This window comes from Photinus pyralis, unplaced genomic scaffold (assembly GCF_008802855.1).
Source record: "Photinus pyralis isolate 1611_PpyrPB1 unplaced genomic scaffold, Ppyr1.3 Ppyr1.4_LG7, whole genome shotgun sequence".
NCBI classification, from domain to species: Eukaryota; Metazoa; Arthropoda; class Insecta; order Coleoptera; family Lampyridae; genus Photinus; species Photinus pyralis.
In genome coordinates this window covers 5,771,447-5,789,049 of record NW_022170738.1, presented here as the reverse complement: position 1 = coordinate 5,789,049, position 17,603 = coordinate 5,771,447, and the positions used below count along the sequence as shown (strand labels likewise).

The 17,603-nt window shown below is 34.6% G+C and overlaps 3 protein-coding genes across 3 annotated transcripts in view; 2 read left to right on the top strand and 1 right to left on the bottom strand.

Annotated features, from left to right (window-relative positions):
• The window catches only part of LOC116175350 (5-hydroxytryptamine receptor 1D-like), a 174,914-nt gene that overhangs the window by 59,481 nt on the left and 97,830 nt on the right, over positions 1 to 17,603 (bottom strand). The gene's annotated exons all lie outside the window — the stretch shown is intronic.
• LOC116175556 (adult-specific rigid cuticular protein 15.5-like) overlaps positions 1 to 17,603 on the top strand; it is a gene marked incomplete at its 5' end in the record, with an annotated part of 70,180 nt that overhangs the window by 2,401 nt on the left and 50,176 nt on the right. The gene's annotated exons all lie outside the window — the stretch shown is intronic.
• Positions 3,092 to 4,455, top strand: LOC116175354. Its single transcript, XM_031493425.1, has 2 exons — positions 3,092 to 3,812; positions 3,864 to 4,455. Exons 1-2 carry the CDS (start codon positions 3,795 to 3,797, stop codon positions 4,425 to 4,427), a joined length of 582 nt encoding a protein of 193 aa, XP_031349285.1. The 5' UTR covers positions 3,092 to 3,794; the 3' UTR covers positions 4,428 to 4,455.

Sequence of the window (17,603 nt, the reverse complement as noted above, 5' to 3'; positions counted from 1 at the left end):
TTCTAAAATTTTCTACACGTTTCTGAAATATTTCTAAAATGTTATCAACATTCTTACAACATTTCCTCAATTTTTTCAATTTAGCCCAAATTTTCAATGTTTATGAAACATTTCCAATATTTTCGACGCATTTTTGAAACATTTTTTGAACCATTTCCAAAATTCTTGTCATAAATTTCAAGTCTTTAATATAAATTTAAATTATGAATTTAAATAAATAAAATTAATATAAAAAATTGTAGATAAATATCCGCAATATCAATAACACATTTCCTAGCTTTTCCCCTACATTTGAATAAAATTTTCAAAATGGTTACACATTCACATGTACTGTATGTCTTTGTAGTTTTTTCTGCTGCTATTTGAAAAGATACAAAACATTTTATAAAAAACGTTCTAATTATTGCCACTATTTGTGCTCTACAAGACAGCATTGAGAGATTTTCAATACAAGCAATGTTTCTTTTCGGAGATATCATCATGAACTTTATGTTTTGATATGCCCCGTAAAAAAAGTACCTACAACGATGTACGGCACATAAAAAAACAAAAGTTTGACACTCTTGGTTTCAATAAGAGGTGCACCTACGCACAATCGTGCGAGGAACTTTTTATCGGACAAATTTCCTAGAAAATGGAAAATATGAAACGGTGTCTTTAAGTTACGAATAGTACGGCCCTCCCTTCAACAAGAAGGCTCCCTCCAGAAAAGTGGAAACTTAAACGCTCTAGCCTCTCGTATGGATAATTTCGGGATAATGTTGTATTGTATTTACGTCAATCGCGTTCAAAACTTGCGTCAAATTCTCGGAAACGAGTATTACATTCTCGAATGATACCCGATTACATCGACGAACTTATTTGGAGGAATGAGTTTATGAATGTGCTATTTTGAATCACATATTGGAAAAGTATCCTCAATAAATTGTAAATACTACATTGAAAATGGCTCACATCAAAGAATATTTATGGCACTTCAGTGAATTGGAACAGCACGAAGATGCGAGAGGTGCCCCTTCCTCTCCCGGTTTTAAAAGGCGGTCGATATGGAACAGGCGGTCAATGCGACAAACGCGAAAGGAAGGTGCAAGAGGTGCCTATTTCCCTCTCGTTTGTGATCGACGCTAATCAGCGGTTCATACGAAAGACGTGTTCGATACGGAAAACGCGGTCGATACGCGAAACGCGGCCCATGGAAGATGCGAGGTGTTCCTCTTCCCCTCTCGGACGTGCAAGGCGGTCGATGAGAAAAATGCAGCCCATGGAAGATGCGGGACGTGTCCCTTCCCCTCTCGGGTGGTCGATGCGGAAAGGGCAAACTGTAACCCTCTTTACGACTTTCTTCGTCTCTAAGGCGTTCAAATTTATACTGTGTGCGCTTCCAAAAGTGGTTTCATTAAAGTGTCCAGACATATAAGTGTCCTATGTTTGTGTATAACTCGAAGAAACATTAAACCATTATAAATTAGGAAATATGAAGTAACATAACCTCACATTTCGATGAAAGTAAGTGAACTTTTTATTAAGATTGTGGAAATTTGAGAGCTTCTTCCGCAATTTTTGTTGTTGAAAACGCTTAATTAAGGTACCATCTAACCATTTTTATTTATTTCATGATCGTAGCTCGGGGTCCATATAACGCCATATACTGTAAGCCAAATTCATATTACCCTGTACAGGCACACTTAGTTCTTTACTTGTAACGGTGAAGTTAATATTAATTACATTAATAACAGTTGGGTATGCGAAAGCGCTGCACTCAAACAGATGTTATTAACACGAGCCCCGAGTTACGTATTTTTCTTCGATCGTTTCAACAATTCTATGCACGGGTTTAAAAATATGGCCCTGTTTCAATTCAGACCCACCAACGATTGTCATCTTTTCCGCGATTCACAAAACTTTGCACGGAAGATTTTATATTATCCAGCACTCGGTAATAGCGGCAATCTCGCTTAAAATCGCGCAATTCAACTTGGGCGACTGTAAAAACTGTACGCAAACTCGCACATTATTTCTATGGAGCTTGTCCTGAAAGTTCTCCCATTTTCCCAGCCCAGTCGTCCGTATTTACGTAAGTTGGACTTGTAATGTCTGACGGACCAAACGAAATGACCTCGTCCTCTCACGATGGTTCTACGCAACCCCGCAGCTAGCGTGTGTCGGCCGAAAGCCGCAGCAACAACAGACGCTTTTCTCAACACGTTCGTATTATCGCTTGCTTATCGCCAGACCTACTCGCGTTCACGTTTCATATGAAGTGATACACATGGAAATTTTCCTACATTCAAATGAAATACGAATTTGAAAAAATGCAAAGCAAGCTACCGTTACAGGGTCTGGAGAACGTGGTGGCCCTACAATACCATCGGAAAGCCAGGAAACATTTTCCTGACCAATGAAAGTGTGTGGGCTGTAGCGGTTATTAAAAAGTTAGCGTAATTACCGAGCATGGCACAGTCACGATCACTATTTACCGTTACATTACCAGCATTGTGTGAAAATGCAGACCAATATCACCAGAATTTAAAACACAATACACACTGTTACCTTAGGGCGGTGGAGTATTCGTTGATGGGGGTTCCAATCACTCTAATCTCGTGAGTTCTACATAGAAGAGTATCATCATCTTATAAAATAATATTGGCCTTTTGACTAGATTATACTTAGATAATTTAACAAAAAAGTCATTTTCCACTTCTACTCTGATTAAGTTCCATCACCATCTCCCAGCCTTTTAGTTTTATAATTCAGTCAATAAATGAACCTGTATTAGAAACGTTTCTAAGTAAATGTATAATACTACACCTTTAGGGGTTAATGGTTAGCTATTGCTATTCGATTGTATTTTGGAAATAAAACGTGCAATTGAATTGATGAAGTGTGCTACCGCGTTTGAACTAAATAAACTTTGGCTGTATACATTAGAATTGTAATAAAATAAATCAACAAATGTATTTATTTATTATTTGTCACAAACAACGTAATAACTTTCGGCATGAACTATTCTACTACGTCGTAATATAGAATTAGTTATTGTATTTTCACAAACAAACAAAAGTAAAAATAAGTTTCCTGGAATGGTGTTTTACACACACCACAGAGTATACTAATTTAAATAACAGTGCCATTCACGCATACTTTACCTAAGTAATTAAGAAGTGTTATTTACAACTACAGTTTGAAATTAGGTTAATGCCTAAGAATTCTATGCATAAAAACATCATTTATTATCCTTTCAAGAAAATAGATGAATTTTTAAAGTATGCTTGGGATTAATAATGGCATAATTCGCATCACGGCCCCTATGGTGTTGTCGATAGCTTCGATCAAACTCAGGCACTTTTATTTTCTAAAGTTCTACAACCAAGCAAAACACTCCAACCATTAATTTTAGTCGCAATATTTTATCTCGTATTTTATATGGGGACACTTCTTATTATTGATGAAATTTGCTTGCGTTATTCAGTCGCTTACTGAAATAGTTTGGTAATAATTTTTGATTCTAAAGGAATTCGAACACGGAAATGAGGAAGGGGCGTTATCCGCACTTTTATAAATGTTAATTTTAAATTTGAGTTAATTATCATGTAGTAATTGTCCATTATATCGAAGAGCGATGTAATGTTACGGTGGTTAAACTGAAAGTTATTGCATTAAAGTTATACATCATGATCAGTTTATTTTGAAATGCGTTCTTTAACGAAAAAATTGTATCAATTTGGAAGGGCTGTGTGTATAAAGAGTGAAGATTAGAGTAGGCAAGGCAAGTTGGTACCCATCCATCAATCAGTATGAAGGTAGTAATTGTGGTGAGCATCTAACACTTTTTTTTGGAAAGTGCAGTAAATGTGTTTTTATAGATAGCGCTGTCACTAGTTTCATTAGTTGCTAGTCGACCTGGTGGATCTTATTTGCCACCTTCATCATTTCCCGATGGATCATATTTACCGCCGTCATCAGGTTATTTACCAGCCGCACAAGATGTAGAACATAAGCACGTTTATTTCTACGGCAGCCCAAATGGCGATCTCTACGCCAAGCTAAGGATTAATGTTATACCCGCATCTCACAAGAGCACCAAGATCATCTTTGTAAAGGCCCCGGCAACACAAATCGTTCCAGAAGTGCACGCTCCTGAATCCAACGTTGAAGATAAAACATTGGTTTACGTTTTGACGAAGAAACCCAAAGACGAATCGATCACCATTCCCACCGGCCTGAATGTTAAGCAAGAGCAGCCTATGGTTTTCTTCATCAAATACAATAACAAAAACGACGCAGCCCCATCAGTTAGTGCGGGAGTAAAAGGGGAACAAGCTGGATGGCCCGTTCCGAATATTGACGGAGAACACGCGTTCGTAGGTACTCTCGGTAACGGAGATAGTAAAGGGTACGAATATGGGGCTCCAAGTGGCCCTTACTGATGTAACTGCATTTTCCCTTGTCTCTGCTTGAAGAAATAGTCAAATTAAATATAAATCTTTTTACAAGTGTCTGTTTATTTATGCCTCCGTGAACTCCACGAAAAACAACTAACAAGGATACAACAATAAACAGTAAAAGTATTAGAACAAATAGCACGAAGAGAAATATTTTCGAATGTGAAAAATTAGAATCGAAAAAAAAGGCAATAACAGAATGGAGAGGCAATTATAGTTGACGGATAACCTAAGCAAAGAGAAAAGAGCGAGGTTTATAAGTGGTGTACATGGCTAGAAGAAAAAACGTCCACAACGTATTGTAGATCACCCCGTAACACTAATTTCGTATTATAGTACTATAGTAAAAGTAGCAAATACTTACGTACGTAATTCGGTAGGGGGACTGTTGCCTGACCGAGAAAAAAGTCCCTACGGTGGGTAATTTTTAATCACGCGAAGTATGTTTAATTGGTTTAATGCAATGCCACATCACTGATAAGTGTTCCATTGCTGTATAGATGCATTTTGGAATTTCTTTCACATCAGACAGAGGAAAATTTAAAAAAAATCCCCCGGAATTGTTGCATCAATAACATTTTTTATTGTGTCTAAAATAGCACATGGTCTTTCAAAATGCGTAAAGTTCACTTAATAATAATGACCTTTATTCACATTATTATATACAAAAGTAACAACACAAAAATGAAAAATAAGGCATAACGATATATTAGATATAAAATAGTGAAAGGGTGAAGTTCAGACTAATTGGTCTGCTCTTTCACTTTACCCCAATATGCACTTCATTTTTTTATGCCGAAATGAGTGATGTTTCTCTTAAATAAAACGGTATACCTGCGTTGGTTAAAGAAATGTGAAAATGAAACTATAACAATGTAGAAAAAACACAATAAAAAAAATTCACAGATTTCGCAATCCTTGCAACCATCGGAGACATTGGAAATGACAACCGTATAACCTATAAAGTCATAAATAACCCTTCACACGGAATAACGTAAACTTTCTGAATAATAAGCGGCGTAACATGCTTGTACTCATGGTATAATAAAAACTTGTAATACTATCACGAGCGATGTGCGACAATTTTCAATTCGAATTAACAAAACCCCTGCGCACTGTTAAGTAAGTACCGTATCGACAGCATCCGCGACTTTTCCTGAATCTACCGATTGCAGTCGAGTACGGTACAATCAACACTAGACGCGACACCACTGTCTTTTTCTACTCGGCAAAACCGGTAAATTCATACCCATACAAAACATAAGCATTTCCAATGCTAAAAACTTAAAGAGTTAAAAGAACTGGTTAACATTGGATTTGACTTCTATAAAGTCGCGTTTGTGTTTTAAAAGGCTTCAAGGAAAGATTTTTGATAAAAGCTGGCAACGAGTTGTATTGTTTTGCAATTTGATAAGAAAAACACCCTTCGAAAAGATGATACCTATGAGCTGGAATAGTCATAAGTCCTTTGCTACGTAAATTGAGATGGTGTACGTCTGTTCGGAAAGTAATTTTATTATAAAGATGCTGTGGTTTATGAGTTAAAACGATTTGATGACACATACTCGTATACAAAAAGTGAAGGGAACGGCGATTTTCCATATTCAACCACTTTATTTCAGACATCTTATGGGAGACATGATCAAATTTTCTCAAGCCGAAAATGAACCGTAGACAAGAATTTTGCACTCGTTGTAGTCTTTTCCTGCTGGTTCCATCCAAGGCTGTAGGAGGTGGTAACTTAACGCAACGCCTCATATTCTCGGAATGCCTTAAAACATAATGTAATTGTTTTCTGCTTGTTTTGTGCGCATATCCCGTTTCTGGGCGCCTTTCCATTTTTTGTTGGAGACGCTGGGGTCATCTTGTAGCTCTTCTGCTATTTATACTAGATTATACTAGCAATTTTTACCCAAAATCATCCTGAAACCTTCATTTTCATGCCTACTTTCTGTCAGGAAATTTTAGTTTCCATGACAGAGGCAGAGGAGCTGCGTTTCCTGCCGCTTGTCACTTTACTGGCCGCACCTGTTACTTTACCGGCCGCATCTGTGACATTGCTAAACGTCTATAATGACTCCTGTCATCACTGACAGATTGACATTAATCAAAAGTTTTATATAAATTATAATAAAATACGATTTCGGGTAAAATTTAATACAAAACTCGTCAGTAAAATGACATTACTTGACTCGGAAATTAAAGTACTCGGCCTTAAAGGGGCCTCGAACTTTCTCGTCACTAATGTGTCATTTTCCGGACTTCTATGTAAATAACTATGAACCGACGCAAAACATTAATAAACCTTTACAGTTTGAGATTCAAAGCTTCACAATTATATCTTATACAATATAAATGCCATTACCATAAGTAATATGATAATGGTAGGCCAGCATGAATGATTAAGGTAACAGCACTCACCTAATATTTAACTAGGATTGTACCTATTTAGGTGTATGTGTATAATATGTATTTACATTTCGCTATACATCAACGTCCTTTTTTTATTATACCCGCATCCGAACCGCTGTATAAAATACGCCTGAGCGCCCGTAAAAAGGGGATTATAAACGCGCCGAGATTTAAAGGTTGGTAAGTAACGTTACTTCCAATATGACATATGAATCTATAATTTGTGACTGAAATAAAAAAGCCTCTTGGATCGCTTTCTGCAAATAGTCCAGTCAAATTAGCATAATACCTTGCATCAGATGTGTCATTTCTATTTTTCTTTTTGTTGTTTTGGGTAGTTTTAGTTCTGAAACAGATTTTAAAGCAATTACTGTTGTATACTTTTTTAAACTAGACAAAATTTGTGACAATTCAAGCCCTTAACCGGCTCTGTAAGTCTAATAGTTTTGGAGATACAGCGTTACAAAAATTCGTAAATTCTTCAGTGTTAGTCAAATTTGCCTTTTTTTCGCATAAAAACCTCAAATATTTTTATAATTTTGTTCGTTTGGGGGGACTTTGTGGTGAGGAGTCTCATAAATCTGCACAGAAGGAGCTAGAATATTGATATCCTCTAGATCCTCATCTTCTCCCATGATAAGAAAGTCATTTTCTTCTTCTTCGGCAAGATCCACTACCTGTTTTTGGTCTAATTTGACTGTACTAAAATGCAAAAGGTGTTTTTTCGCCCGTATCCTTTGTTGGAAGGTTTCACAAACGCATCATGTGGTTTAGAGTAGGTATGCTGTCAAATCTGTTCCACTTTTTAATCGCAGTATTGATTGAAGTTTTGAATGAATGCACGAAAGGGTAGAAGATTTATTAAATACCTTCCTTTGACAATTCTGAATTCCTTCATATATGACAGCATGCACGATAGATTTAACACTGTGTTTGAAAGATGCTTCCTATTAATCCACGCCAACAGCTTATCATATTCTTGCTGTTGCATTTGAATTTTACAGTTACCAGCTTTTTTTCTGCTGCTGCAATAAGCCACCAAATGGATTTCAACCGAAGTCATTTTGTTTACAAAGAAGGTGATTTTTATAAGCAAACGTAAAGTGACATTTCCATGGCAATTATGGAATTACGTGGGAATTACGAATAATCAGCCCACATAATTAGAAGTGTATTCGATGTATAACGTCAATATGATGTCATTTTATTTCCCTTATTTTTGAATTATATCGCAGGTATAATACAAAATACTATAAGGCAATCGATTTTTTCTCACATTTCAGTTCGATGCCTAAGTACCAAATTTGATGTATTTTTGTAATACGCAAGATTTTTGCTGATGGTTAGATGGTTGTTTGATATTTCATAGTGAAATTTGGAAAAGTTACTTTTTGGAAGAAGGTATCTTGGTGGGTCAAAATAGTTCAAACTATAAAAAAACAATCATAAGAACTCTAAAGTTATTTGCTTATGCAACCTAAAATTGGTTTGTTTCTCAAAAAATTAAGAAAGTGGTGTGAAAACTGCAAGTTCATATCGGAAATAATACAACGCAATTCCGACATACCATATGTCAAACTATATAGTTAGTAAATCTTAGGCAAAATTAAAATAAACATTTACAATAATTAATTATTATATCAGTGTGATTTACAATTGCGAAGACATTATTATGCACTTAACATTAGTATGTGAACTTTGTTTTTGAGATTTAACGACTCTAACTTTGTTTTCCTTGAATATTCGCCGACAACGGACGTGTTCAACTCGTGCTCTTATCGTTGTGATAAAAATATATGCATAATCACAAGATTCACAACCAATTAACGTAGTTTTTGGGCGTGCATATACTGATATCACTTATTAGCTGAAACAAATTTGTAAAATAAAATGGGTGCCGGTAAATAATTTAATAACATGACGAATGATAAAAAACTTATCAGTTTAAAAACCTTGTGATACACAAAAATGTTCCCGCAATTACAACTGACTGGAAGTGGGCCGACAAGGTATCCACGGAGTTATCATATTTACTATAATAAATAAACCTGTGAGAGTATCAGAAAATGAAACAATATCAAATATTGCAACAACTTTGACCTTTCTTCGAATCGTACACCAGCCCTAACAACCCTTCATTCTCATGTAATGCAAAAAAATCACGGTCCCACTACTCAAATCACAAAATAGTGGGAGTGGGAGTGCAAAAAAAAAAATATAGAACATACGAAGATGGTCAAATTAGGGAAAAGTTGGGCAATAAAAGATTATCATGCTGTAAAGAAAACCAGAAAAGACTTGCGAAGATATATGCCAGTTTTGAACAGATACGAAAAAAAAACATTTTCTCATTGCCACTATTTGAGCTCTACGAGATAGCGTTACGAAATTTTCAGTACAACGTAACGTATCAAGAAAATCATCTTTATAACTTCAACTTTATTTTTTTACGTCACCCTTCTGAATACTGAGCGTCGTAACAAGGGGATGTGCGAGAATTTAGATTGGAGTTAACAAAAAAATTGGGCACTATTAAGTAAGTACCATATTGACAGTATCCGCAACTTTTCCTTCAGCTACCGATCACGGTCGGGTACGGTACAGTTGACGCGACACCGTGGTCTTTTCTACTTTAACGAAACTCACAACTTGGTATCCATATACGAAACGTATAGTACATACTGTATTGGGTAGCATTTTTTATTACGAATATAACGATGTATGGGGCCCAAAAAAAAACCAGTTGGTTTCAACAGGATGGCGAATCCGAGCACAACGCCATAATCCTGCAAGAATGATACCATATATTTAAATCTGTGATTACACCACAGATTTAAATATACTTATACCTATCGGATAGATATTGGATATGGATATATTTTTTATTTTCTAGAAAATTTGTCCGATAGACATTCTGGCCCACATACATTATTCCTTTAAAAAAGAATTTTTTACAATTCAAAATGTAATTGCTTTGTTTCTAGTTTCTCCTTATAACCTTTTTGAAAATAGTAGTCAGTTTGTACTCAATTCAACTCGAATTCAACAATGCGCTCGGAAAAGTGGACGATTGATGTACAGGAAAATTCGAACTATTGTGCGATGCAGATATGAAAAGAGATACAGATGCTAGTCGCCGTATTCATTATAAAATTTAAAAGGCAACTGGTGACTGTGAGAAATGTAATACAAATAATAAATGGACAACGCATATGATGTGGCATTATAAAATTCTAAGCAACGTAAAGGCATTGAAAAGTGAATACATTTCATAAAGCTCTTTTTCCACCAGAACAGTTTTCTGTGGTGGGTACAATTTTAGCTTCTTTATGTAGTAAATAAAAAAGTCTAACATTTCAAATGTAGCTGGGCAGACATGCAGTAACTTTTATTATAAATGTAATATAAATTCTTTATTTATATAAATACAAAAAGGGCATTAGAAATTCTCGAAAAGCGATTCGTATTCGAAATAATATTCGTATAATAGCCAGACTTACCGCTTATAAGTATATATGTACATATTGTGTATTTCTAGATTAAAGAACTGGATAAATTTGCGATTGCAGAGGACATGCAGTAAGGCTCCAAACTAAAGAAATCAAAATTATGGTGTTCTTGAAATGCGATGATTACATAAAAGAAAAGCGTAACCAAGAATAAATGGCGATCTCCAGACAGAATTTGGTAGCTTATACCTCTGGCACCTGCGCCAGGAAAAATATTGACGATTAATACCAACTTTCTTATTTATTAATAAAATGTTGGAATTTTATTCGCAGATACTTCTAGTAAAGCCAAACATATCGCACATATAGTAAAAATCGGATGTGCGCATGCCCAGACTTCTTATTTATGGAGATATTTCTTTTAAATGTTAACCATAGATGCTTCTAGTAAAGAAAAACATACCTATCATATGTAGTAAAAATCGAAAACTACAAGTGCTATCAGCAAAGGCAAACACATCGCACTTGTAAAAATTAAGAGCGCGCATGCGAAGAGTGCAAAATGCCAACTTTTTTACTCATGAAGATCTCTCGTTTATCCATAGACACTTCTAATAATAACAAACATATATCGCAAAGAGCATAAATTAAATGTGCGCATGCGCGAACTGTGCAACATCAACGTTCTTGTTTACCGTATTGCAGCATGTGACAATACTACACGTTTACTATTCTTTTAAAAATGTACGTTAGTCAAGATCGTTCTAGAAGGAAGGAAGGCCCGTTTAGTTTATTTTCTAACGGGAGAGATTAAAATAATGAGAGATATGGGATAGCAATAAGGGATTCTTGCTTGATTCGAATTGAATCTTCAGATGAGTATAACTTTTGTTTGAAAATTGATTTTAAAAAACTGTTTCGTGCAATTCTCTCCATTTTCGTGGTCCTGCCAAGAATTACAGTGGAATTTTTTTTCGAATTTTCAAACACTAATTTCAGATTCGTGGTTTTCATGTTCAGAAACTACCAGATACCAAATTTAGTCGAAATCGCACCCCCGTAGGGATGCGCTCCTTGGTGGTGGGAATTTTTCGAAATTTTGCAAAATTGCAAAAGGCATATCACAAAACCTATTCATAGACGTGCAACCAGTCTTTGTAACTGTTTGCTGAGAAAAGCATTAAAAAAATGCAAATTTCACCATTTTTTTAGGGTGGCTCCCAAAGGAAACACATTGGACACAATGGTTTCTTTGGAAGAGGTACTTGTTTTGATTCCCTCTGCCACCCAATTTTTTTACATAATTAGATGTACCAACCTATAATGACAGTCAATTCATTTCATTCCCCAAACATAAAAACAGCCGACTTCAAGTACTAATACAAACAAATAATCCACAGTGACAAAAACACTAAACCCACACAATTTAACACTAAGTAATAAATCACACTCAACACTAAAAACCCTTCCAACCAACAACATACACAAGAGCCAATCTACCAAAAATCAGGTTATCTCCAGAATCAAATGTAAAATTTGCAAATACACGTCCTATTTTAAAATCAGTTCTAAAGGACACAACAGAAAAACTATAGGTAACGATAATAAATAGAAAAAGATTCGTTTGGACCCAAATTGTAAGAATAATCAATGAAATTAGAGGAATTTATTCATACACACAATTACAGATCGTTACCCCTTTTATACACGCGACTGACGTTACTATCTATTACTCATAACTCAAACCCACACACAGAACGTAGTTTTTATTAATGTGCAACACATCAGTTCATCACGAATGATTGGTAATGCACATTTTAACCGGTGCTACATATTTTGTATAATGAACTTCATATATTTATGTTATTTCAACGAGGTCTATAATGAAATGTAAGTTTCGAAATCGATACTTGTAGAAAAATGTATTTAAATATTTGGACTATATACTATCAATCCGTTGAGTCACTCAACCTATCATTGAATAAGTAATACACTTATTGAATGATAATATGCTTTTAGGTTATGATGAAGAGATATTCGAGATATTAAATTCGGTCGCTATTTCCCTTAAGTTTCATACCTGTACCTCAGAGGTAAACTGTCCATTTTTCCCCAAAAATTGCTTTTTTGTACCAAGTTACATAAGTTTTGTTGTTCTACACGAAATATATGGATTTAGTATTGTTTGATGATAAACAACAGAGTTAGTGAATTTTAAACAGTACTAAGTCGCAGTAACATTGCGAGGTAAACTGTAATTAAGTGGACTTAGTATCAATAGTTGTATTGTTTTGATGGACTTAGTACATTATAAGGAATATGTTTCAGGTTTTTTAGCGCATTTTTTAAGAATAAAAAAAATGTGCTATTGTTTGCGTTTTGTCCGTCTGTCCGTCCGTCCGTCCGGACCAACTTCTGCCGTTTCGAACTACTTCTAGAGTCCAGGAATTTTTGCAGTAGGTAGCCATATACTTTGAATGTGTTTCAAATGGCCATCAAACTTCGCTGTCTTAAAGGCCCCCTCCCCCCCTTCAATTATTTCCTGAGATGGGAGTGGAACTGGTTTTATCCTTCATGGTGCCCTAATGAAAGGTCTCAACGAAAGGAATTAATTTCTATCAACCATAGTCCTCCTCCTCGACTTCTTATCGTGTTCGGATATATTCCCTTATATCTCCAGGACGGATTATCGGAAGAGGGGACTCACAAAGGGTGATTGGAACATCTGCAAGAAATATATCCATTGGTGATGTCAAAACTTTAAGAGCGAATATCTCGAAAACGGTTTGTCGGAGGAACGTACTCTCATAGGCAAAATCTGCAGAATGGAGTCTCGGAGAATTTTGAATGTATGCCAGGCGGTCTTTAAATGTTTGTGTGTAAAGAGCCTCCTCGGTTTATAACCCAACCATTTACTAAGCTATATCGATATCGGTTAAACAACTTTTCTTTTTCTGCACAAGAGTTGTGCACAATTTATACTTGTCTATTTATTATTTTTATAATATCCCATTTATGGCTGTCATTTTTCAATTTAAGTGTCTTATTATAAATCTGCTTTAATCCTCAAAAAATTTATACCTGTTTCGTATCGTTTATGGAGGAAATTTTCTACAAAACGATGACCATTTCTTTCTTACAACAACGAAGAAGATGAATAGTTGAACAGTATTGATATATTTTTTAGTTTCAATAAAATTATTGAATTATAAGTTGTTTATCAAATAAATAGATTTTTTTTTAAATCTGAGTTGTGATTTCATCCAGGAAAAAATTATCCACGCCCTGTACATGATGAAACATGCTTGCTTCCCCTTTTCGACCAGAAATGTATTAAAATTGGTTTACACATAACAATAATAAGTCCATCATTCGAAACAATTCATAAGAGATAAACAGTACTAAGTCCCGTAAAACAAAAATTTTTGATAAAATTTCAAAAATTCCACCGTACATATGTAAACTTACTAGTTATAAGTAACATGGTTCTTCATGATGAAAGTAATCAAATGTATAGGTTAATAAGGTCAAATTATTCCTTTGTGCTTCTTATAATGTGGTTTTCTGTAAACTTTTGAATTTGTGTATACTTTACCTCTGAAGTATAGATATGGGATTCTCTTCCGCAAAAATTAAAACGTTCAGGTTCATATCCTCCATTATAAATGAGTGTTGTTTAGGGTGTCTTATGTGGATCGCATTTAAATTTAAAGCGACACACCAAAGAAGTCTCTTACGCTTACCAATTGACAATATCAACTTTTTCTTCAGTTAAATACATCGCACACGAACGAAGATAAAAATACGGAAGCCAAAGCAATAATATTCCAACTAATTAATATGCAATAGGAAATCCCTATGTCTAGTGTGTGTTCAAAAAATTTAATTAAAATTCTAAGTTATTTCTGAAAAAAAGTTCACTCCAAATTGTTTTTTTTTAAATTTCATTATACTTCGTTTCCGTATGCCTAATATACATACGTATTCCAAATTTGAACAAAATCCGTCGATCCGACATACACACAGACCGGAAAAAATTATATTATTTAAAATGATCTAAAACTTCGACATTTGATGAAATTCTGACATGAAGCTAAAAAAAAGGATAGATATGAACGACGTGAGAAACAATAAGACAGTTCCATCATGAAAGTGAAAAACAGAAACAAGAAAAAATTTAAAATTATAGAGATCATAAATAAAAACGAACAATAAAAAAAGTTGTAGAAGAGTTAGAGTTAGATAAAAACTTATGTAGTAGTTTTCTGAGATTTGTTACAAGATCCGGAAGAATCAGAATCGTATTTGCATTTTAAACAAAAATTCAAAATGATTGATCGCAAAAAGCGTCCTTTTGTAGGTCTCCAATAATCTTAGATCTTTACCTTGAAAGTGAAGAATATGATATTTACGTCTCGTAATCGTTGAAACGTAAACGCATTTAAATGAACACCTTTACTTAACCTCCGTAACAAATGCGTATCCCGTCATGCCTTTCATTCGATTAGTGTACCACTTGCCGAACTAAATTGAAACGAGTAACGAGATAATAAATTGACAAAATTAATTGGATCTGCAAACGACCGTTTTTAGTGTAGTCTCTTTATAGGTACGGGAAACCGCAGCCTTTTTAAAACCGAATGATAAACCGTTTCCCTAGATGCGCTTATTTAATGAAACGGCTTTTATACCAATTTAGAATGCATAAAATTAATTTTCAAACGAATTAAATTCACTGCCAGCATTACATTATCTTCAACTAATTAACGCGTTGTGATATTGAGCTTTTGAACAATCGTATAACAAAATTATTACATACCTTTTGTTAAAAACCAATTTGGGAATCGCACTTAACATCGCTATAGGTAGGTAAACAAAAAAGTCCAAAGGACGCACTTGACGCGTTTAGCTTCCGAGCGTCGATCATGCGAACTAAACAAATATAGGAATGTGGGTAAGGATATTTGAAATTACTAACTACTAATGGCATGTTTAATAATGCGAGCACGCATGTAGATCTTCACACGTCCCTTCGTTATGGATTTTTTTACAAAACGGTGGCGTTAAATATAAATGATCCCCTAAAATTTTACATTATTAGAGTCCTCACATATATATGCCCCAAAATAAATCTATTTATGTGCTAGAAGGGCTGCTTTTTCCTTTTCCGATATAAGTATCAATGCAACTGGCATATTTATGTGTTTTCGACAAATAGATTTAAGACGCGTAAGAAACTGGAATATTGTTGCTCTAGTAGGTAATTATTATATAATTAATGTAATTACACGCAGTGAATTAATCACTTGATTAAACATTTACTTCACTGTTTTAAAACTGTAGTAAAAGGGTACGTTCTATTTAAACGAGAAAACTAGCGGAAATGTGAAACATGGTTTTGTGAACTCGAAATATAGCGTGAAATAAAATGCATGGTTCTCCAATTAATTAACTTATGCAAACGAATGAAGCGTTTTAAGTTCTAACTAGAAAAACGCAAATTTGGATGAATATGAATGAATCAAACAGCAGTTCGCAGGGTATTGTCGTTTTAAAAAAGGAGCAAAAAGGAACATCAGAAGTAGAACTACGGCACCTTGTCGGCCATCTTGAATTTTAAACTTTGAATTTGGAATTCTGTAAAATCCACCGTTACAAGAGTTGGCATCGACAAATTTGGTTGCAAACAAATAGCTAATTTGAAGCTACCTAATGCGCAAAACTTACACTAGCCATTGCTTCCGAAGTAGGTACTTACGGCCACGCTGCTTGTAGATGCCGGAGCAAATGTAACAGCATAGTTCCATTTCTTATATATACAGGGTAAGTAAAATGCTCCGGAAGAGTAGATTACTCCGTTAATTATGAAGCAACTTTTTTTAATAATTGGTGTGCATGCAGCTACCTAATAATTGTAGATAATGTTTCTTTCGGTTTAGTCGAAAATTAACTTGAAATTAAATTGAACTAAAAAATACTACAAACTGCATCATCATTCAAAAGCTAACAATTTTAATTAGGTCTACTTTAAATATTGGAAACGCATTAATATTACCGGTATAAGTACACCAATTAATAAAAAAGTTGCTTAATTAATATCGGAGATAATCGAGCGTTCCAGAACTGTTCACTTATCCTGTACCTATAAGCCTTGTTGACACTCTGACACATAAAATAAACTTCACATTCACAGAAACGTGTATATTTTAACGTAAATCTTTTATTCTTTTAAACTGTATACACACTATTTTGAGCGTCATTAACTTTGTAATATATAATTATTTACATTTCTCGTAAATATTTTGACCTTTTGTTTTATTATCACAATAATGAATAATGATTGCCTGACTAATTATCTTAAAAAAACCCCTTGTCATTAAACTAACCTCTATTCTTACCTATACTTAAAACTGTGCAAAATTCTTTGGTCATTAGGAAATGACCGGCACGTGTATGGCTTATTATTGTAGCAAACATTCCAGATCTCGATAGACATTGAGGCGCCATTTAAGATCTAGTTATCGGCTATAAAGAACGTGACGTAATCTTTCCGTGAAATATGACCTGTTTGTTCGAGTCGAATTTCGTCGCCGAAGTAATAAACAGTTCGCGCTGTTATTAATTGTGTATTCATTAGTGATAAATAACATTTTTACTGTTATAAATTAATCAACTTCAAGACTATTATTAATTAACCTTTTCACTGCTGCGCACGTATATATACGTTCTGAAAATGCGGAATCTGTGTGCGACGTACGTATATATACGTTGTACCTGTTTAAAATTCTGTGCTACCTCCGTATATTAACGTGCTGCAATCATTTGCACACCATCGGAAAGCCCATTTCGTGAGCTTTCCAACGAGTACCAACACGACTCAATTTAGTTTTGTACAGTACGCTAAAAACGGTTTCAGGTAACACGTGTGCGCATTTATTTTGTTGTAGTAGTTATTTATTCACACGTTTGATAAATTGTTTTATCCATAAGTCAATCAGTAGATGGCGGATGAATACGTTGGATTGACGAAGTAGGAGGCTGCGGTTTATTTTTTTATTATTTTTTTATTTTTTTGTTTTTATATAAAAAAATATAAAAAAATTAAATAAAAAATAAAAAAATCAAAACAAAAATAAATAAACAAATTTTGATGCCCCTCCGATAAAATACATTGAGCTTTACTTCCCAACCTTGCTGTGCACGTATATGCACGTGCTGGGTGCTGCAAATCAATCTGCTGATGACGTATATATACGCGCGACGATTTCTCTCAGTGCGACGTACGTAAATATACGTTTTG